This window comes from Grammomys surdaster, unplaced genomic scaffold (genome assembly GCF_004785775.1).
Source record: "Grammomys surdaster isolate TR1022 unplaced genomic scaffold, NIH_TR_1.0 126391, whole genome shotgun sequence".
NCBI classification, from domain to species: Eukaryota; Metazoa; Chordata; class Mammalia; order Rodentia; family Muridae; genus Grammomys; species Grammomys surdaster.
This window is the reverse complement of record NW_021621185.1, coordinates 15,644,060-15,667,861: the sequence shown is the minus strand read 5'-3', so window position 1 is coordinate 15,667,861 and position 23,802 is coordinate 15,644,060. Positions and strand designations below refer to the sequence as shown.

Here is a 23,802-nt window from a genome sequence, read left to right as displayed (position 1 = left end):
TCTCTCTCTCTCTCTCTCTCTCTCTCTCTCTCTCTCTCTCTCTCTCTCTCTCAATCTCAATCTCTCTCTCTCTCTTCCTTTCCCTCCTTCCCTCCTTCCCTCCCTCCTCCTCTTCTCTCTCCTCTCCCAACCCAAGTCATTTGAGGAAATCAATGAAAGGTATACGCAGCATGGCGCACTGCAGCAGGGCTGAGGAGAGAGCATGGTGGGGGATGAGCTGCCAGGGGTTTCACTCTTACACACAGAGCTCTTAAAAGTCAAATAACAGCTCAGAAGGAAACTGCATGCGCTTTGGTTAAATAACAATTATCACGAGTAGAGTTTTAAGCCTGTATTTTCTATTTAACCTCAACCATCTTTCCTGCTAATGAGTACAAAAAAATTATAAACGGTTAGACTTATTGGTTAAATATGAGTATTTGAAGCAATCGTTCATCGCGGTCACAGACAGTTTTCAGACCTGTGTCACCTTCACGGCATGCTTATCATTTTCTCCACAGAAGGTGCTTCTGTGCTCATCTCCTTCTGCTCAGCTAATCTAATGAGGTAACTATAGATACTGATCTAATGAATACCCTGTTAATTGCATCTTGTGTTGATGATGCTCTTAACACTTGGTCTAAGAGATTCTTCATTCTTGTGAGAGGCAAAACCTCAACAAGATTAGAAAGTGCTGTCTATAAAAACACTAGACATCAGATTTCTGTTTGTCTCCTGTATCATCTACTGATAGCATCTAGATACTGTTCTCACCCCTTTTCCTTTAACACCACATTGAGAACTTGCGATTGTACCTGCTGGTTGAGCCCAAGGCTATATCATGTTAGTAGAAGCATAAATGTCCATTTCTAAATTATTTAAATATTCCATTGGGTTTACTTCTACTGACATTCAATGGCAGAAAGCAAACAGTGGAAACTTAAATCAGAAATACTTATCTGGGATGTATATATAAAAGATAGAATTAGAATAGGAAACCCTATCATCTTCAGGTATCTGAAGCTGTGGAAATGAGTCTTACTTGCTTAGAAGATAGTGCCAATATACTTTATAAAACCTATTTATATATTAGTACTAGCACTAATTGACCAGAGTTTTACAACAGTGGCTGTACACTGAACAGTTACTTGATGAGCATTAAAACCCACTGACGCTAAGTCAGCACCCAGGAGGTAGAGGCAAGCCAATCTCTGAGCTCAAGGTCATCCCAATCTACAGAGTGAGTTTGAGGACAGTCAGGGCTACACAGAGAAACCCTGCCTCAAGAAACAAAAACAAAAACAACAAAACACAACCCACCTGATACTGGGGCTTCATTGTTTTGAAGTGTGGTCTGGGCACAAAGCTTCCTGGATGATTGTGATGGGTAAGCAGGGTTGGAACCTCTTGTTGAGAGCAGTCTGTCTTCAGGCCCAGTGGTTTCCAAAACTGTCTGACTACACCTGCTAATCTGTATGCCCAGACCCTGGAGCCCCACCCCACCACTCAGGGATCTCTAGGTAAGACGAGACTCCTCACCAGTTCTCATGGATGAGTTTGAGAAACTCATACCCAAGCAGCGATCTGTATATGTTTTAACTTAGAGGTCAGTAATATAACTACTGTTTTTTAAGTTGAAAATATATGTGGAGTCATAGTGCCATTCCACATGTGCTGAACACTATAAATACGTATTTAATTATTTGTATTCCATTCTAATGTGTACAATATTGATTAGGAAGAAATTTGATGGATGAAAATTTATAAATGCTTTTACTATAAAACTGCTGAAGGATGGTTTCATTTTTCTAAATACTTGATTACCACTAATATGAATTGACAGCCATTGCATACTAAACACCATTTCTTCTGCTTTATGCTTTAACTTGGTAATTTACATGTCATTTTAATTAATTTCTTTTTCTCTTCCAATTGACAATGAATTAATCTTTACTACTGCTGCATATCATTTCAAGGGGGATACACTTGGGTAGCCAATACTTTCTTTTTATTATATTTTTTATTATTTAAAAGTTTTAAAATTTGAATATACTTTGATCATATTCTTTCCCTCTTCCAAGTTCTTCTAGATCCTTTCCCCATTCTTACCCACTCAACTCTAAGTTCTTTCTCAAAAACAAAACAAAGCAAAACAAACAGAAACCTAATAAAACAACAATACCTCAACAAGAAAACAAAATATCAAAACAGAAAAAACAAAAACAAAAAAAAGTGCAAAACACCAAACTGTAACCAAATAAAAGCACACAAAAACAGTGGAGCCCATTATGTGTTGGCAGCTACTCTTGAACATGGGGCCTGCCCTTGAGTGGTTGGTATATCCATTCTCAGTCCATTAAAGAAAATGGATTTTTCCCTTTCCCAGCAGGTATAAATGACATTCCAGTTGTTAACCTTTACCCTAGTGGCTAGCTTTTCATTCATTCATTCGTTCATTCATTTAAAATATAACAAAATAAAATACAGTAAGATAAAAAGTATCACATCAAATTTGGACAAAACAAACCAACAGAAGGAAAAGAGTCCAGGAGAAAGCACAAGAGTCAGAGACCCACTTGTTCAAACACTCAGAGATCCCATAAAAACGCTAAACTGGAAACTATAATATATGCACTGAAGGACTTGGTCCAGACCTGTGCAGGCTGTATGGAGGCTGCCTCAGGATCTATGAGATCATATGAGTTTTTGCTCATGTTGATTTAGAGAGCCATGTTTTCTTGGTATCTCCCTGCCCACTGCTTTTAGATCAGTATTATTTGGTTTTACCCTAGGTTCCTAGGTTATCCTGTCTTTGCTTCTTGGTCACCTGAGCAGTGTTGGGTATAGATTCTCTCTCATGGAGTGGGCCTTAAGTAAAATCAGACACTGGATGATCACTCCCACAAGCTTTGTGCCACTATTGCCCTAGCATATCTTGCAGGCTGGATGCCATTGTAGATCAAAGGGCTTGTAACTAGGCTGGTCTTTATGTTTTTCTTTTAGTAGCTTACAGAGTGTATACTCTTGTTCCAAAGACAATAGAATATAGAGATGGAGACTCTATGTAGGCACAAGCTTGACATCTCCATTTCAATAGATTGTGTAAGTGTTGGGATAACTAACAATTTTTTTTTTTTATGTAGTGAAATAAAGGACAACAAAACTCTGGGATTTGATGAAGAAATCTGAACAAATAAATAAATCTCTATAAACAAATAAATAAATCTCTATAAACACAAACAAACTAACACACACACACATGCTGAGCCCAGCTTGGCCATGTATGGGACAATATGATATGGTTTCCTGCCCCTGGAACAGAGCCATCAGGGAGTGGGTCTCCAAGAGTGCTGATGATTGCTATGGATGTAAGGCTTGTTTTTATAAGAGTGTACATATTTTCATGTTCTTCCTTCAGGGAATATCCTCTCTGCCAAGGTTAATGACTCCATGATAATCAGAGACAGAGTCCAGGAGTCAAGGGTGTGTCTCAGCAAAATGGTAGAATGTTGTGACCCTCAGGACAGCCCTTAAGGCTGTGGGAAAGAACACTGAAAACACAAGTTCAAAAATATATATAATTTCTCAACTATGCAATATGAATTGTATAAGGAGCTTCAGAGATGTAAAGAGACAGAGGCAGCTGCACTAGAGCCAGCATGACAGAATGATACAAAGATAGGCAGATCCTTGAGTTAAAGGTCAGGGAGTTTAGATTCAGGCCCAGGTGTGGTAGGAATGGTAGTTTCAGGGCTGCTCCCAGTTCCACCCATCTATCTTATTGGCTATGCTTTGGATCTCTTTCTAAGAATCAAGGAGCTGGGGTCCTGGGAAGTCATTTCATGGGATATACAAAAAAGGAACCTGGGGTAAAGACTGAATTGTTATGTAAATAAAAGACTGGGCTTTTGATCTGCAAGAGAAAAGCTATGCAGAGAGTTTTTAGAATTGCAAAAAAAGGCTGTCTCCAGCAGAGAGCTGTCTGGAGATTTTCAGAGAAAGGAGGACATAGAGAGAGCAATCTGGAAAGCAGATTGTTGTTTCGAGCAGAACATAGGCTGTCAGCTTGAAACCCACAATTTGACTTCCAGTCGTTTGTTTCACCGCTCCCAGACACCCCTTCTCTCAGAAACCCTTCTCCAAGCTTAGGCTGGTTCTTGACATACCCACATACACACACTCACAAACACATATACACAGACACCACAGACACATACACACACTTTAAAAAAAAAAAGATTTATTTATATGAGTACACTGTAGCTATCTTCTGACACACCAGAAGAGAGCATTGGATCCCATTACAGATGGTTGTGAGACACCATGTGGTTGCTGGGAGTTGAACTCAGGACCTCTGGAAGAATAGTCAGTGCTCTTAACCGATGAGCTATCTCTCCAGCCCCATATACACACTTTTAAATCAAGACAACTTCTTCCTTTCTGTAGGAAGTGTTAAATCTAGTTATTTTCTCTTGTTTGTGTCTTTACTGCTTTTTCTTTGTTGCTTCATGTTATATCTCTGAAGACAGTGCTTGTATATTAAATTTTTCTCAGCTTAAATTAATGAATGCTGCCAAGCATAGTCAGACCCAATATTTGCATATCTTGAACAACACATTTTTTGCCTTATAAATACTTTTCTGTTAAGAGGATGCATTCCCTTCTATGTTCTGTTCTGTATTATAAACAAGAGAGACTTAAACATTGTAGCACTGACTTGTAAAAGAATATCAACTTGCTGTTAAAATTGAATTGGTCCATGTACAAGAGAAAACTCAACATTTTACTGTGTAATCTACAGGCAGCTTCTGTAAAGTTAGTGAAATGTATTGAGAAGATTTAGTGGGCATATTGGCTATATTTTGTTTTATTTTTTTGTGTATGGGTTTTTTTGCCTGCATGTATGTGTGTGTATCATATGCATGCCTGGTGCCTGAGGAGATCAGAAGAGGTCACTGGATCCCCTGGAACTGGTGTTTCAGGAGGTTGTAAGCTACCACATGGGTGTTGGGAATTGAACCTGGATCCTCTAAGAGCAACAAATGCTCTTAACTGCTAAGGCATCTCTCTTACCCTGATCACCACTCAAATAATAATTCCTAGTCTATTCTATCCATATTCTGTACCTCAAAGCCTTAATATAGGCTTTTAATGTCCCCCTCTCTAGATCAATGTGGGAGTCTGCCAACCCATCCACTGCTTATCCTGTCTACTGGCTGTGATCTTTCCTCAGTTGCTTGCCAGGATTGTCTACATTTCCCTTTCACAGACAATTTTGTGACTCTCCTTATCTTCAAAGATAAAATAGAAATTTTCAGTGTCACAGAAGGCTTTCCCCCCCATGTCTGTCTGTCTGTCTCCTGTGCCATGGTACGCTCTGCTCTCTAGTGAGCCACATTCCTTGGTGCCTCTGGCCTATGCTCGTGTCATTTTCCCATCTGTAATATCTTCACTCTCTATTGCCTCAGAGATTTCTGATTATTTTTTAATACCTCGAGGTCCTCACTGAAGTATTTCCCCTGATACCAAATGGTAATGAATCTTATCATGTTTAACACTAGTAAGCATAGAGCAGACTCTTTAAATATTTCATGATCTTTCCCTCTTATTGTGACACCAGATTTACTATGCCTGAGATCCTGATTTCTATACAAATTAAACCACTGGCCTCTTCTTAAATGAAGATATATTTATTAAATGCTGCAGTGTATCAAGTAAGGCACGGCAATACAATAATGAATAAGACGGTTTTTCCTGCATGCAAATTATATTTTGGTGTAGATGAGAGTTAAAGAACAAATTAGGCCATGATACATATCAGGAAATAAACAAACTTGGAAAGAGGCTGCAGCAAGGTTGTTGGGGGCAGGCCTCGCCTGACTAGTATCCTGTCTCCTCTCCATGACATTTGAACAAAGAACTGAGCTAAGTGTAGGAAGGAACTGTGCTGGTATAGGAGGCTTGGGGGAAGTTCCAGCAGCCAGTGCAAAGGCCTCGAGGTAGGCCTGCTGCTGGAAAACCAAGAATTCAGAGAAGGAAGTCAGTACTGCTCCTCACTGTCGCCTTCCTCGATAGAAGAACATTCCAGGCTTGTATGAGACAGCCTTGGCTTGCTCTGAGGCCCCTCTGGCTAAAGACAAATCATTTTGTGAATTCCCCTTCCCATCTTTCCCTTTCAGAGCCAACCCGTGTCTGTCCCTGGTGCTTACACGCACTTGTGTCTTATCTGGATCCAAATGCTAGTCTTAGTGTGAGCAGGGTCTCTGCTTAAGAAGGACTTGGGTCTGCGGGACCAGTTGTCCTTTGTGAGCTGAGGCCTGTCTTCTAGAATTGGCTGGCCTTTCACAGCTAGACTTCTAACCCCTGGAACAGAGCCTGGCACACAGTAGGTGAGCATTATTGTTTAGTATGACTGGAAGATTAGTGCTGAGAGTTGAGAACAGCAGGAGTATCCCTATAGCATTGAAAATTCCAGACTAGCTCAGGATATTAATAACCTTTAAGAAATAAAATAACCACTGGCATGAAGCAAAATTTTAGGACTGATTTATTAGATAGGAATCGAAGTCTAGATAATTTGAAACTTTTCACATTTGAGAGCCCAGGGACAAGACCCCCTACTATCATCAGATGTCTAAGAATAAATGGGTTCTAGTTGTCTATTTTTGGATGCTTCTAGATGCCCTAGGGGTTGGCAGGACCTTGCCACACACAAACCACAGTTACCTTCACCAGCTTCAGGCTGAACAAGAAGACTGTATTGGTTCTGTGTTCATGCTTGCCCGACTGAGTAGAGCTCTGTTTCCTTGTCAGGCTGCTGTCTGCCATGGAGAGTGCAGCTTCCTTAGGAAACATGCCTGCCGCGTTCTCGCTTTTCGAACATTATGATGACAGCTCGGCGCGGAGTGACCAGATGTTGACACAAGTGTCTGGTGAGCATTTTAATATATCATTTACCTCGATGAAACTTGGCAGCTTGCTTGCCTGTTTTGTTACGTTTTTATAACTGGGTGAAGATGGGTAGGGGCTGTAAAGGTTTAAAGCTAGACTCTGAAATAAGGCAGGAGATGTAGCCCCCGCTCTGTGTGTGGTGCATCCCCTTTGAAGCTCTGTGACTCTGATGGGGCCGGAACAGGAGAGAAGAAATCAATGGAACTGAAGGTCCTCTCTTCTTTTATTCTATTTTTAAAAACTGGAATTTCTTTCTCTGTATGTAAGAGAAGTACTTACTTCATAACAGCAGCCTGACATACAGGTAAAAAAAAGGAATAAAATACTTTCATATTTGGTGAACAAATTTTACCTTATAAGTAGTTTTCCCCTCTCCAATTCCGTTCCTTCTTCTTTATTTACTTTTTTCCCCCAAACCAAACAGATTAGCCAGGAGCACACAGAGCTCAGCAACATGGCCTGTAGCCAGGAACCTCCCACTCAGCTGTCAGAGCATCCTGCCAGCTTTGCAAATTATTTTTTAATGTGCTATTTTAGCAAACAAGGCAATGCAACATTTAAATGCTCAAAGCTGTCATCTTCCTGGTTCCTGAGGTCTGCTTACTGTACAGGGTGCTCGTATGCCCTCATCCAGAGGCACCCTTGTCAACCAGGTTTACCTCACAGACAGCAGGGGTGTTTAAAACTCTCATTCCCCGTAGAGAAGGTTCTAGGTTAGTAACCAGTCAGAAGCTACTGTGTCTTTAGAAAGACAGCTTACTCCCCAAAACACCCCCTGCAAAACACTCAACTACCCAACAACCGTAATAATGACAATTCAGTCATTTACCCTAATGAATGTTTTTCAGAACTGTCCTGCACTGAAGGGTGTTTTCTTACGTTTGTCGGAGGCAATAGACTACAGCAACTGCAAACTAAGATTTTGATGAACCGAGCAGCCGTCTGTCTTCAAGGCTTCTTTATACACAGCTGCCTGTTTACGAGAATAGACTTCTGAGCACCCTGTGCTCAGCGGGAGGGCTTTTTATATTTGTTAGAGGCCGCAGAATTACAGTCACAGACTGCTCACCATTGCCCTAGGAAGGATATGTAGTCGCAGGGGTGTGGAGCAATTCCAGGGAGAGAGTCCTAAGAATGGGCCCCTATGAAAGTGTCTTCTCTGCTGAGTACATAGCCCAGGGAGACCATTGAAATCGCACAGAGAGAAGGCCTCGAGGATCCGGCCCCTGCTGACTTACTCAGAGCTAGAAGAGAACACAGCTTCCACAAGAGAGGCAGCAATGCTCGTCTCTTATTCCATTCCCACAGAGGCCCTGGCCTGGTGAAACAGAGTCAGTTCTCTCCTCTTAACGTCAACCCCAGGAGGAAGGTTTAGTTATTACCCCACTGGCAGAGAGGGAGAGAGGGGAAGACAACAAAACTGGATGTTGATCAGGACCACGCAGCTGGCTGGAGATGTGGGGTGTCTGACCTCAGAGTCTCGGCACTTTGTCCACTGCCCAACTGCAAGGGGAGAGGAGAGAAACACCAATTAAGATATACTAGGCCTCTTTGACTCTGGATCTTAGACTTGCTTTTAACTGTGGTAAGGCTCATGTATAATTTACCATATATTAGGGGCTGGAGAGATGACTCAGCAGTTAAGAGTGTGTACTGCTCTTGCAGAGGACCTGAGTTCAGTTCTCAGCACCTACAGTAGGTAGCTCACAACTGCCTATAACTCTAGATCAGGGAATCTGACTCCCTCTTCTGGTCTCCATGGGCAACAGCACTTGTACATACACAAGCCCATGTAGAAACACACATGCATAACCACAATTAAAAGAAAATAAATCTTAAAAAATTATTTATCCATTTTTATTATAAAGTACTCATTTTTATTTTACTTTTTTTCATTTTACTGAGTTATGTATTTTGAGACAGTGTCTCATTATAAAGCCCTGGCTGGCCTGGCCCTCAATCAAAGAGATCTGCCTGACTCTACCTACTTACTGCTAGGATTAAAAGTGAGAGCCACAATGCTGGGCGTGTTACTCAGTATACATCTGTAGCATAAAGTATGTTCATAGTTTTGACAACTGTTACCACCATACAGTCCCAGAATTTCATCTTGCAGCACTAAATCTCTCTGTCCATTAAAACACAAACTCCCTCTTCCTCCAGACCCCAGAAATTGTCCCTCCCCTTTCTTTTTCTCTGAGTTTGATGCTCTGAAGAAGTGAAATCAGATAGTATCTTTCTGTAACTGTTTTATTCCACTTAGCGTATTTTCCTCCCATGTTCACTCATGTTTGTGACATGTGTCACAAGTTTGGTGTTTAAGACTTACCATATGCCTACACCATGGATTTTATCCATCCATTCATCCATTCATCCACCTACCCATCCACCCATCCACCCATCATCCATACATCCATTCATCCACCCATCCATCCATCGATGGAACTTGGGTTGTTTCTACCTCCCTCTTGGCTATTGTGACTGATACTGCTTTCCTCACAACTTGTGTTTGCTTTTGGAGAAAGCATCTCACTCTATAACCCAAGCTGGTGTCAGACTCATGGTCCTTCTGCTTCAGCTTCCTGGGTGCTGGAACTGTAGACGCAGGCTTCTATGACTAAGTTTTGTGGAGTTTTTGAAAGCCAGGTTGAGTGGAATCTATATTTGGCCCCAGGTAATGGAATCTAAGCTGATTGATGTTTAGCTCCCTGAGTGTAAAAATGTTCTATGTGTACATTCTGCCAGTCAGAGGGGCTCCACAGGATTCTCCTTCTTCCTGCACCTTAGCTCTGGCAAAGAAGCCCCAAGATTCCATTTGTAAGTTTTGACATCACATTTAAGTTTACCCCATAAATGTTTAAGCAGAGTTACTAACATGCATAATCTTGGTTCTGCCAAATATGAATTATAAACGTAGCCATGATTATTAGATTATGTCCATGGGCTGTTCTTATTTCCCTTTGGGGCATTTTAAAGAGTAAACGTATCTCCTGTTTGAAGAAAAGGATATTTTAACTTTAACTCTTTGTTAAACAAAGAGGAAACAAAATCACTTCTAGCCTACGTGTTTTATTTAACTCCCTATAGTGACTCTACCTCAAAGTTATGTGATGGGTGGGAGATTGGCGATCAGTTTTTATGTTTGTGAAGCTGTGCTGGAGAGAAAGGATATAGAAAGATGTTGCCATTTTTGCAAGGTTAGCTCCAGCCCCATGTATAATTTATAGTGGGAAGATCATTCACACTGTTCATGCTCCAAGGAGCTCATACTGCTTCAAGACTAATAATAGCTGAAGTGCTTTGTTTGGCTGTTCTATAGACCTGGGTAACAGGACAACTTGCTGAATTACCTCTCTCTGGATGAATACCTTCAGAGCAGTAGTTCTCAACCTGGGGGTTGTGACCTCCTGGAGGTTGCATATCACATATTCTGTATATCAGATATTTACATTACAATGCATCACAGTAGCAACATTACAGTTATGAAATAGAAATGAAATAATTTTATGGTTGGGCATCACTGCAGCGTCAAGAATTGTATTAAAGGGTTGCAGCATTAGGAAGGGTGAGAACCGCTCTTTGATTCTCTGTTGGAAGATAGAGCCATTGGTCTTCAGGGAAAGGTGGAGGCAGGCGGATGTCCGCCTTCCCGTGCAGTCTGCTCAGTGTGTCCTGTCTCTATAGCCTCTATGACCTACCTACCAGACATTGGGACTGCAGTCTTTACTATTAGGAGTTGTTTGCTCTCTTCTCCACTGTGTGCTCCTCCTGCCAAGGCTGTCTTGCCACCCCAGATGCTGCTTCTAGCAAATGCATTTTAAACACTTGATATACATTATCTTGCTTCATTTAGCAATCTTAGGCTATAACCCTGAGGCTAAAATGATACAGAGAGTGGGGGAGGGGTGTCTTCTGTTTAGAGGCCGGCTTCTGTTCTGGGCTATGAACTTGACCATTTTTCTAGTCTGCTCCTTGTTGTTGTTGTTGTTTTCTTTTTTATAACTGCATTATTTCTCTACCTCTTTATCTTTATTGAACCGTTTCAATTTGTCTTTTTATTCCATTCTTCAAATCCATTTATTTTGTTTCTCATTTTGACCTTATTGCTGAACTAACCTATGTTTGCTTTTCCCTGAGTGTCAACTTATAAATTCGGCCTACATGATTCCTGTACTCTTATCTCTCATGAACTTGTTTGCTGGGGAAGACCACAAACACACACACACACACACACACACACACACACACATTTTAAAAGTATGATGTCTTTCAACTATGAGAATAATCTTTTTTCTCTGACATATAAAATATGTGTAATTATCTTGTTTAGTAAGTTCAGGAAGATAATTGCATTTTATATGGCATTAGTGTTCAATACACATGATTATAAGTTTCAAAAATCTCCAGTAAAACACTTGAGAGTATTGTTGTCTTTAAAATTCAGAAGCACAGATTACATCAGGCATGTACAATTCACACGTCATTCAATTTTTACATTTAATTTTAAAAAAAATGTATAGAGACTATTATGTTAAAAAAGAAGATGAATTGTAGCTTTAAAAATTCTAGTCTAATATTTACTATGTTTCCTTCACCTTGAAGACCCTGTAACAATATCTGAAAAAGACTCACTGCTTTTTATTGTTATAAACTATGTCAATATAAAACAGTATAGCATTCCTTATCTAAAAAAACATACTGAAAACCAAGTCATTGGATAGTCCATTAGCCAGTGTAAGTTTATTTCTCTAAGTATAAAACTATTGGGTAGTGTTATGCAGTGATCCTAGCTGGGGGCTCACTTTTGTTCATTTCGGTTTGTGTTGCTTATACTCTTACAGGAATGCCTGGGAAACACTCTGGAGGGATGCACACTTCGCTCTAACAGTGGCTGTGTCTAAGGAATGCAGTTGGGCTTCATGTTGGAATGGGGAACCTTCCGACTTTTACCCCATAGATTTCTATACTGTTGGTATTTTAACAACACATTAAACATGTTTTAAACAACACAGTCAATCAGTAAAATAGCATTAGCCATAGTAAATTGTGTTTCTCTTCCAGTTCCACAGCCTCCGAGACTAGAACCCCAGGAACCAAATTCTGCTACCAGCACAACAATTGCAGTGTACTGGAGCATGAGCAAGGAGGATGTTGTGGACTCATTCCAGGTCTACTGTGTAGAGGAGCCACAGGACGATCAAGAAATGAATGGTAAGCAGGGCAGTGGTGGCGCTCGTCTTTAGTCTCAGCACTTGGGAGGCAGAGGCAGGCGGATCTGAGTTCCAGGCCAGCCTGGTCTACAGAGTGAGTTCCAGGGCAGCCAGGGCTACACAGAGAAACTCTGTCTCAAAAAAAAAAAAAGGAAAAGAATGGCAAGATTGAGATTGCTGTAGAGCTACAGATGCTGGTATATATTTCTGCATCTTAATAATACACATTATATATGTATATAAATATATACACATATACACATTAAAATATTATACTTCTACAAAGCATTTTTAGCCACTTACAGGAGTGATAACAGAATCTCTCAACAACCACATGCTACAATATTAGTGGAGAGAAACAACTTGGAAATTGGTGTCAGGGAACGCATACAGATATCTTCACGATGGTCAATGTGAGTGTTAATACTGAGATTCGGGTTAGACTTTGAGGGCTCAAAATTAACAGGAGCAAGTAAGTGATGCTCATCTTCATGAAGGAAGTATCATTCGAAAGTTCCGGAGAGATGGAGGTTTAACCAGTGCCGATGTCTGAGGGACAGTGTGGCGAGCCCTGCTCTGTGGAGGGGAGATGAGCCGTACAGAGGCCAGCGCCCTCCACAGTAAGTTTCACGCACACACAACACTGGGTATCAGGTTTGTAGGTTCAGAGTTCACAATCTTTAAGGTGTGGGTCTAGGTGTGGTACAGCCACCCAGTGGCACTGAGTAATGGGAGATAGAAACAACATTGCAGAGCATGGAGAGCAGACGGCAGATCTCACAAGCTAAGCATTTGTGAAGATCTCTCTGCTCAGAACTTCTGATGAGGCCTAAGAGGCAGGCAGTGTGAGGTTGTACTTCCTGATGAATCAGCACGGGGAGTGCTGGCATTCTGTGGTGCTTGTTGAAGACAGACCCACATGCTTGGGGAATTAGATGAGCATGTGGCAATATCAACAAAATTCAGGAGCCCAGTTATAATGAAGGGGAAAAAAACCCCCGGCAGAATATCTCGCTGTTGCTAAGACTTAAAAGTTATTTTTTAAAGTTAATACTTTTTTCTCCCTTAAAGACAGGGTCTCACATATCCAAGACTGTCCTGAAATGCACTTTGTAGCTAAGGATGATCTTGAGCTTGTGGTCTTCCTAGTCCTACTGATTAAGTGCTAGGATCTGAGGTGTCCCTACACACCTGGTTAACATGGTGGTGGGGACCAAACCCATAGTTCATCCCTGCTAGGCAAGCATTCTACCAACTGAGCCACAGCACCTAAACCTTTTGAAATATATAGTGATAGTTAATTTAGAAAAAGGTTTCTGTGACGGTAACTGTGGGCACAGTATAAAGTTGGCTAAATCCATCTCTAAAGACAAAAAGGAACTGTCACCATATAACGGTGACCATATATTATGTGACTCTGACAAAAGCCCAGATGTCAGATATTTCTTGGGGAGATATAATGCACACATGTTTACTTGGCCCATGTAGGGAGTCCATGACAGACCAAATTATAGATAACATTGAAACCTAACTTGGTGAACCAATGAGTTTTATTGGGGCGACTTACAGGAATATGAGGGGTTATTCACAGGAGCAGATGTGACTCAAAGACAGCTGCATCACCAAAGCCTACCCAGTGTGAGTGACAGCTCACAAAGCTGGGAACCTGGAGCATGCTGCACAGCCTGAAGTCAGCTCAACAGCTTAGAGTGGCCTTTCCAGGTGGCTCAGTTGGTCTGAACCTCTTCCAGACAGTTCAGCTGGTCTCTTTCTTCCAGGTGTCTGAGGTTTTGTCAGAGTCACCTATGTAGTTCGGTCCTCCCCTCCCTAGAGTAACTCTTAATGTTTATTCTTAGGGGAAAGGGGAAGGGCCTAGTGAATCTGGTCAGTTTCAGGGACTTCCTAAAGCTATTTGAATTGTTTACTTTTTATTATAAGGAGCTTCCCTGCAGGATGGAATGTTTTAAGCATGGAGGAAATAGGTACACAACACCACATGTCAAAGTGTTACAGCTCATTTACAAGTGGAAAAACTGATATAGGGTTAAATAATTCTCCCACAGTCACATTAACTTATCCATGACTGGGTCAGGAGTCAAACAGATCTTTCATTGTAAAGAAACCCATTTATATCTGTCTCTTTGCTTTGTTATACACATTTCACCTCCTTTCATAGCCAGCAGTATCATGAAAATCCATGTCTGGCCAAGACCTTTCTTAAGTTATAGTTAACACTCAGAGTGCCTTTCCAGGGTGCTCATCCCACTCCATCACTAGCCAGAAGACTTCCTGTAGTGTGGCCTGCAGTGTCTCGTTGTTTCAATGCCTTGAAATGTGCTGGTGCAACTTGCTATCTGAGGACCTACCCTGTGGTACCATGGTACTTATTGTAAAGTCTCCAAGAACGGGTGTCATGTGATTGCTAAAAGGAGTGTCTGAAGGAACAGTTCTGGTAAAAGCTGCAGTTGTTGGTTTCTGGACTACAGAGGAAGTGTTAGTGTTTGCAATGTCCTTTAAACTATTGTCCTCTCTAGGCAACCAAAGAGTCCTAAGTTTCTTTTGGGAAACAATCTAGGTTCTTAACTAGGAGTATTTTGAGATGGTAACATTCAGGGGCAATACAGAAGGATAACTAAAATTATCATATGCTAATTCCAGGGAGAAAATTATTCTTTTTAAAGAAGAGAGCATTTCAGTAAAAGTGATCAGATTGGCCTAACGTGTAAGGCATCACTGGACATGGTTGGTAGCTTGTCTCTATAACTCCAGTACTCCAGATACGGAGGCAGGAGAATGGTACATCCCATGCCAGTCTGCTCCAAGTGAAAGCATGTATCAAAAATCCCCAAACCACAAACAAACAAAAATCCAAAGGTTCAGGCATTTTTAATAGCATTTAGCAATATTTACCATTTAAAGTAAAATCATTTAAGAAAATTTAATACCTTGATTAAACCAATTTCAACTTCTCATAATAGCTCATTACCCTATCAAATTTAAATATTTCACTGTAAAGGTTGGAATATATACCTAAAAGGATTCTGAAATATGAAGTATGGAGGATGGGAGTGGCAAAGCCTTCCCTGGGCAAGGCTCAGAGCCGTGGCAAAGCCTTCCTGTGGTCCAAGTATGAGTGGGAATTATCGATCAGCGCACATAGAAACTATCGACCCAGCTATCCCTAAGGTTTACAGCCTGAGGCTGCTCCCCTACCAAGAGTAAACAAACTGGCTCCTTGTTCAGCTGTATTTCATAAACCCACCTCCTTGACTTAGATACATAAAACAAACGTACTCCATTCTCACTTGTGGTTGCTGGTGCTGCATCATCATTAGAGCACACGTCCTCCTCAATTGCAGCCATGGTATACATACGGCCACATTTCTGACATTTCTCCCTCCTGTCACCCTAGTTAGGTCAAGCCCTAAAGCTGTTCGAGGTGTGGCACTAAAGTTCCTGAGAAATTGTTAGAATCTGAGACCTGCAGTCATAGTGAGTGGCAGAATCGCTTACTAGTCTGTAAAGATGCTCTGCAGTCTTCATTACAAAGCACATAGCTGTCCTTTCTGGTGATAGAGTCCTGTGCAATGTTGGCATTGGTTCTTAAGGCTTTTCTTGAAACGTTATTACTGAAATTTAAGGTGGCATATGCTCTATACAAGTTTGATTTTTGCTTTTGTGATCAATTACTTTAATTGTGGATCATGAATCTCAGAAATGAATTAACATGCTATTAGTTGTGATAAGTGTTCACTAGCAATACTACGTATGTCTTTTCAAGTATCAATTTTTACAGAGCTATTGGGTACTTACATATCCTATAGAGAAACTTATCACACAATAATAGTTGTAAAGTTATCAGTTTGAGTCCTTGGTAGAAATCATAGACTATGTTTTTCAATAACTAATTTTTAGTTTACTTTGTAAGACATCTTTGAACACATCATAATTGTGTCTTGTGCTAGAACTGGTAGAAGAATACAGATTAACAGTGAAGGAAAGTTGCTGTATATTTGAAGACTTAGAACCCGATCGCTGTTATCAAGTGTGGGTGATGGCTGTCAACTTCACCGGATGTAGCCTGCCCAGTGAAAGAGCAATTTTTAGAACAGGTAAGCAGATGCTAAAACATTATTGTGAGTTAATACAGAGTTCTCCACAGACTCTTGACATCAACCAGTAAGTATTTAAAAAGCACTAGCTACGTATTGGATGTTGGGCAAAATCCTGGGTACAAACTAAGACTGAGCTGGGGTTTAGGATGAAGCACAGTAGTAGAATGCCAATCTAGCAGCAGAAAGCCCTGGGATCGTACCTCAAGTACAGTAACAACAGCACAAAGACCGAGCTCTTGTTTGCAAGAACATCAGAGTTAAGCTGAGGAGTTAAAAAACTCTGAGGATCACTGGGAATGGTCGACGAGGGTCTGGATCCTTACAGGAATTAACTATGGTAGCACTCAAGAGAATACCCAGACAGACAAGGGAGGGCAGACAGACCCAGGAGTGGCTTCTTAGAGCTGAAACTGCACAGAACGCTGTACATCAGCAGTTCTTAACCTGTGTGTGTGTGTGTGTGGGGGGGTGACCCAAACCTTTGGGTGTCAAATGCTACAGTTATGAAGTAGTAATGAAAATAACTTTATGGTTGAGGGGGGTCACCACAAGACTGTATTAAAGGCTCACAGCATTAGCAAGGTTGAAAACCACTGCTTTAAATGATAAGTTAGTTGGACTAGAGCAGATTCCTCTTAAAGAAAACTTGGGCAGACATGAAGTATACATTGAGGCATCAGGGACTGTGAGATCTTCATGTTCCTTAAGGAAAGACACCATTTTTAAAAGGTTTAGCATGTGAAGTATAATTGCAAGCTAAGACTGGACTTCCTTACACAGATGTGGAAAAACCCAGAATGGTTGAAGCCGTGGTGCTCGACTGGGAATAGTCTGTCACGGTGAAATCTTTCCGTAAAGGACTGTAGCAGGAGAGATACCTCAAAGGCTGTCTTGCCTTTAAGATCACCGCAGCCACCTTAGGCAGGAAGTAGTTTATTCCTGCCCATTGGTCCTTTATCCCTCCTCCTGCCTTTAAAAACAAGTATTTGGCTGTTCACAGTGGCCCATACATATACTCCCAGCATTTGAGAGGCAGAAGCAGGAGTTAAAGATTCATAGCAAGTTCCAAGCCAACCTGGACTACATAAGACCGTATTTCAATAACTTAAAACACAGTATCAGACAATCCTTTCACACAAATCTTTATTGACTGGGGACAAGATTATGTCTGCCTTTTGGGTAAAAGGAGAAGGGAAAGAATATTTGCATTTATTTAGTAGTTATATAATAAAAACAGGCTGGGTCTTATGGAAAGCAACTTTTGGGGACTGTTAGGGGAGGTAGAGAACCTGATAGTTTGTAATGCAGAAGAAGGAGAGACACCTTAAGCTACATGAATGTGTGTGTGGGGAGGTTCTTGGGTTTTTTGTTTGTTTTTTAAAATCTCTTTTGATTTTTTAGCTCAAATTTTTGATAAAAAAAATTAAAAATAAAACCATACTTAAGTGATCCTCTGAGAGTTGTCCTTGGTCTGTGACTCACTTGTCTCTCTCTCCTCAGCACCCTCCACGCCCGTGATTCACGTAGAAGATTGTACTGTGTGTTGGAACACGGCCACTGTCAGATGGCGGCCCGCTAACCCCGAGGCCACAGAGACCTACACTCTGGAGTACTGCAGACAGCACTCTCCTGAGGGCGAGGGCCTGAGGTAAGGCCCTCCACAGTGAGACTGCCAGGTGCTCCAGGCCCAGGCTATTTATCTGAGCTTATGCTTACCCAGCAAGAGAAGCATCCTTGAATCCTGCTGAGCTAATTAAGCTGTTGACTTGATTTGCGGCGCCATCACTGTTCATCAATGAACTCTGAGTTTATAATAGAACGCATGCTACAATGCAGAATAATAAGTCCCTTGTAAGAAAAATGTATGCAAATTTTAATAAGATAGAACATTCTTTGAGGTATATTTAACTTGAATCATTAGTCAGGATTTATGCACATTTCGTTCCATTTTTTACTAGCTCAGTCAGAAAAGGTACCACCTAACTCGGGAAGCTAATAGTGAGCTTATGTATAATGTAAATCAGAATGTCTCCACCATGTATTAGCAACATAAAGGAGCTAATTACACATATATTATCACAGAGACAGACTTGCCTCTTCAAGAATATGAAGAATATAGAGATTCTTCTACTGTAAAGGAAATCCAAGGCTCCCTCAGTAAAATGACAAAGCTAAAATTTATCAAGGAAAGACCACATATCCTCTAGGCAGTTAGTAGAGTAATTATTGACTCATCTATGAGGTAATAGTTCCTCAACTTCTGATGTCATGGCTATAGAAAGTACCTTCATATACCATGATGAATATTTAGACTACCGATTACTAGTTATTAACTGATATTTGCATTTTGATAGGAGACATTTTTGGGTTTGCTTTTTTTTTTGGTTCTTTTGCCACATTTACTGAGATAAATTATTTTGTTAGGAAGTTAGGAGTAATGGCATAAGATTAAACAACCTTCTAATAAAACGTACTTAAGCTCTCGATTAGCGCCATGATCGAGCAGCTATTTATTTAGTTATGATATAAGGTTTCATATGACTGAACAATAATTATAGTTTCTTTCAGGTTGAAGACAGGCGTTGCTAAATAATGATCAGACAGTGTGTTGGGGTTGGGTACATGAGGAGGGGTGGGATGTAGGCACTTCTGCAGAACTGAAAATGAAGTAAATATACAAACACAGCAGCCCATCTGTGTATCTTCTGACTGCTGGAAGGCGAGCTTCGGGAATCATTGTATTATTATACATTACATAGTTCATGTTGTTTGGTTGGTTGCTATGTAAAGCCACTAATGTGTGTCAGTCTGAAAGCTCAGAAAAACATGTTGTGATCTCCGTATGCTTACAGGATAGCACTGTACTGAGAACCAGAGACTGATGCTGGTCCCTTAGCTCTGTTTCCCGTTGGCTACTCACCCTGAGCTGGTTAACCCTGGTTGTAGTCCTTCTATACCTCATCTATCTCAACGGGCTTCAGTTTGCCAATCCCTGACAAAGACCAATGACTGCGACAAGAGAGGTCTAGCCAGCTACCCTTTGGGCTTATGAGGACCACATGAAATCAGGGACAAGAAAGGGGTTTGGCATTGCAATATACCAGCGAAATGCAAAGCTTTAAGAAAGAATCCTTCCTTTGGCAATTGTGATAGCAAATTCCCAGAAAAGGTCCCCAGGAGTCAGGCAACATTTGAGAGGTGAGCTCCGGTCAGCACAGAAATAAGGGACTTCAGTATTGTGATGATACGGGCCCAGGTGCTTCAGACATCCTCACAAGGACTCTAACAAGTTCCTCAGCTAGCAAGTGGCATGGAGATTTCAGCCACAGATTTGTCATATTTAAAGGTCCAAACCCTTAACCCCTGGGTAGCATTACTTAGGGACACTCTCTGAAGAGTCCTTGATGCTATGAGAATGCTGTTTCAGGAACCCCTGAGTTCTAAGGTGGTATCTCCCACCATCAGTGAGGAAAGCCAGTTCTCAGGGAAGATCAGCTTGTTCACAGGGCTCTGAAGTGACTCATCCTCTGTGGCATGCACCCCCAGATGGCATTTATATAAATCATTTTAGCTCAGTTGGATACCTCAATCAGCAAAAACCTGAAAACCTTGAGACCCAGGAGCTGTCTCATGTAAGGAATCACATTGTCATCTCATAAGTGTAGTTATAGAGAGAAGAGGAAGGGAAGAAGGAATGATGTCCATAGAGGGCCGTCATGGTGCTGGGAGCTGTGTTAGTTCTTACTGAACTCTCAGTGATCCTGTGAGGTAGTTAACGCTTTCCATTAAATCAGAACCACAAAGCTCTCATGAGTTGGCACTCAATTAAATTATGCACTGTGAGTTTGGGGTTAGAACTAAAACAAAGCTCTGTTCTATTCATTCCATCAGTTTTTTGCTTGTTTGTTTTTTTTGTTTTTTTTTGTTTTTTTTTTTGTTTTTCGAGACAGGGTTTCTCTGTATAGCCCGGGCTGTCCTGGAACTCACTCTGTAGACCAGGCTGGCCTCGAACTCAGAAATCCCACTACCTCTGCCTCCCAAGTGCTGGGATTAAAGGCGTGTGCCACCACCGCCCAGCCTCATTCCATTAGTTTTAAAACTCTTGTCTTTACAGACACTGAGCTATCAGAGCCTCAGCCTGGCAACTGGGAGGTTTTGAGTATCTCTAGTTTCCTTTGTCCCATGAAAAACAGACATGAAACGATAATATATCAGCACTCAAATCCCTTTACTTGATCTTTTTCTTTTGCTTGATCATCATGGAGCCCTCAAAACTATAAAAGAGGGGCCTGTTTGTTGTCATTAATGATTCCAAACAAATCCTCCATTAAAGCCAAAGAGACCAATGGAAGTTCCATTTTTAGAGACTTAAAATGCTGACAATGGCCATCCACCAATTTTTGCCAAAGCCAAAGTAAAATTTATTGAGGCATAAAGCTAGTCATTGCTTTGTTCAGTCTGAGGCTTTGCCAATGTGTTGTTATTCTGTTGTAAGTAAATATAGGAGGGTCTAGCTAAGCAGAAGTTTGCAGTAGTGTTAGAATTGTATGGAAATCCTTTGTCTCAGGGTGGATCTAGTCCAGCAAGTTTAAAACCAAGTAGAGCTCCACATGTTGAGCACGCTGGGGAGTCTAGAGGTGTGTTGGAGATGGAGTTGATTTCCAGTTAGGTGCTTAAAGGCATTGCGTGGCAGGAAGTGCAATGTCCAGCCCCCTAGCTCAGACCCGACTTTCCAAGTCTGGATTCCTGCTGAGTTTGACAATAGAGAATCTTCTGAAGCAAGCAGAATTTTCTTGGCTGTAGATTCCTACCACACCCACCTGCCAAGTCTATTGCTGAGCTCGAGTATCAGAGCCATCTCTCTTCCATAGACGCCTCTGTGTTTTATACCCCAGGTTGGCTTCACTAGACTCTGAAATAACTCATCTTTAATCTCAGAGATGCAGGATAGCTTGTATCTCTTGTTTCTCTGATCTAAGAATCCAAGCGACAAGGGAAGTTCTGCTCTTTGAAAGTGTCCACATGTCTCAAGATCTTCCGACAAAACATCACTTCAGAGTCTGGTGTTTCGAAACTCTGTAAAATACTATTTATTACCTATATTATATATAGCTTAAACTTTATGATGCCAGCTATGGAGACCTAGTCATCTGGTATAATCAATAAATAAAGAACCACAGGTATTTTTGTTTTAAATCATCTCTACTTAATAATTCCTACTTTTTTTTCTATTGCATTAGTACCTCGTTTGGCATCATGCACAGCAGCCAATGGTAAAAATGGACTTGTCCCTTGGAAAGACCTGTGCTGAGTGTTGTCTGATCTCCCCTATTTGTTGACCCCTTAAAGGGATTAGTAGATGCAACTATAGCCCCAGTGTCTGAGCCAGTCTCTGGCACTGCAGTTAGATCAGCTTTAAAGATAATCTCAAAAGAATAAACTGCTGACAAAGTAGAGAAGAAAGGTGAATGAGCTCACGTCAGTGTTTGGATTCTTAACAGGAGAAAAGATGAGTCCAATTTGTTAGTGAAAACTTCCCTGTGGCTCCCTGATAGAGAAAAACATGGAGAGTCTCACTTGCCCACGGGTTGCATAACCTCTACATATGTTCCAAGTTTGTAGAGAATTAGTTTGGAGGTTCTTGAAGAAGAATAAAGTAGACAAAAGGTAGCATGTTTTCCCATGTGGCTTTGTTTACCAGAACCTGGATCATAAAGTGGTTAAGGATTGAGAACTCATCTGTAGACATCATCAAAGGTCTGTCAGTGAGAAAGAAAAAATGGGATGAGTCCTTTGGTCTTTGTCCGCTTCAAGTCATATACAACCAGCTGAAGTCACCAGCAAAAGAGAAGAGCCTTTGTTGAGGGAGAGCCTTAAAAACTCTGGAGTGCTTTAGGGAGAAGAATTGAAATGAAGAAAGGAGAGAGAAGAATGAGTACTATGAAATCATGTCCACGCCCATGCCCACACCCATACCCACGCATGCGCACAAACATACCCACGCCCATGGCCACGCATGCGCACACACACTTGTACTCATGGAGGGAGGGCATTGACTCATTGATTGTGATCAGGCTGGTCACTTATTCCAGCAGCCAGAATGAAATTATCCATCAGAGGACCCGCATTCCTCCTCCCGGTGTGATGACCTCTTAGACATTCTACTTTAAGATTAACTTTGCTGGTGCTGGTTGGATTCTCTGGGGTTGAGGTGGGGGATGAATGGAATGAGCAAGCCTACTGCGCCCCTACACAGTGTCTAAAATAGCTGAGCAAAGGAGCTTTTCCATAATTCTTCTAAAATTTTGCTTTTTTTTTTTTTTTTTTTTTTGTTATGTGGGCACCAAAGCCTGGTCCCAGCTAGTCAGCTCCTGTTGGGACTGGAGGTGTGGATGTGGGTGGGAGTGCCGATTCCCGGCTTGCGTGCCAGATGGAGGGTCTCCTAGTCAGCCTCTTCCTGGTTTTCTTTGAACGCTCTCCCCAGGTCGGGTGGGCTCAAAACACTTTTGAAATTTTTTCACCACTCTGCTGTTTCCTCAGCTGCTCTGTCTCTCCTCTGCAGAGAGAAGTCAGCAGAAGTGTGGGTGGAGGAGGAAAACTGAGAGAAATATAGTACAGGGATTAGCTGTGTGGGTAGTGCAGAGAAGTTGTGCATTGAATGACAAATCTGAGAGACGCAATACTCCACAAATTAGTTGGGAGTGAGCTTCCTGTATCTGTATCTGTCTCTGCCTTAGGCTGTGGTGTCAGGAGACCCTCTCTGGGCCATACCTTTGAGGGTGAGCATCCTTAGGAGGGTCTGCCTGGGTGCTGGGCCTGTGAATCCACTATACTGCCTTCAACTGGAGGGCCAGCAATAGAGCAGGAACCGCGTTGCCACTCACAGTCAGTGCTCCAGCCGGGACTCCTGCTGCTCTTTCCTTATCAATAGCCAGGGGGAACCTCGGTTTCTGTCTCTTTAAAAACTTTATGAAGCTTCCAGGTAGATAGGCGGTGACTGAGTCAACAGCAAGTGTTTTGACCTTCTCTGTAGTCTGAGGGTAAAAGAGACAAATATTCCTACTCCAGACTTGCTTTGCATGGCCACATGAGGATCACTCACTCAGCCTGGCCCCAAATCACCGAGTGATTGAGAGGTAACAGGTTATGCTTATGTGGAATTGTTTTTCTGATTCCTTTGCAGAAGCCTTTGGGAGAGAAGTGATGTGATGACTTCCCCAGTGTTCTTGGCATTTAGCATTTTCTTATATGTTTGATGATGAGTCGTTATTGACTGAGCCACCTTTAGCCCAGGCATTCAGCGTTTTCTAAGCAAAATCTTTCTACCTGAAAGACTCCAACTTGATTGGCCATTTGATACCTCACATCCTCCTTGGTGTACTTAGAATCTCAGACAATGGGAACGCGACCTGCTCTCCACTTCAGTTATGCTATGTCAGTTTCCTGAAGGGTATTCCCAGCAAAGGACCCCGATACAACAGAGTCCCCAAGACATCTCTGTGGGTTCAAGAGCCAAATAACGCCCAGGAGAAAATTGTCAGAAAGAT

At 41.6% G+C, this 23,802-nt stretch overlaps 1 protein-coding gene across 1 annotated transcript in view; it reads left to right on the top strand.

The window, feature by feature from the left end:
• Positions 1 to 23,802, top strand: part of Cmya5 (cardiomyopathy associated 5) — a 92,929-nt gene that overhangs the window by 52,743 nt on the left and 16,384 nt on the right. Inside the window, exons 8-12 of the mRNA XM_028760154.1 lie at positions 137 to 159; positions 6,793 to 6,911; positions 11,992 to 12,141; positions 16,106 to 16,252; positions 17,756 to 17,903. Of these exons, the coding sequence (XP_028615987.1) occupies positions 137 to 159; positions 6,793 to 6,911; positions 11,992 to 12,141; positions 16,106 to 16,252; positions 17,756 to 17,903 (587 nt within the window). The remainder of the gene's footprint in view (positions 1 to 136; positions 160 to 6,792; positions 6,912 to 11,991; positions 12,142 to 16,105; positions 16,253 to 17,755; positions 17,904 to 23,802) is intronic.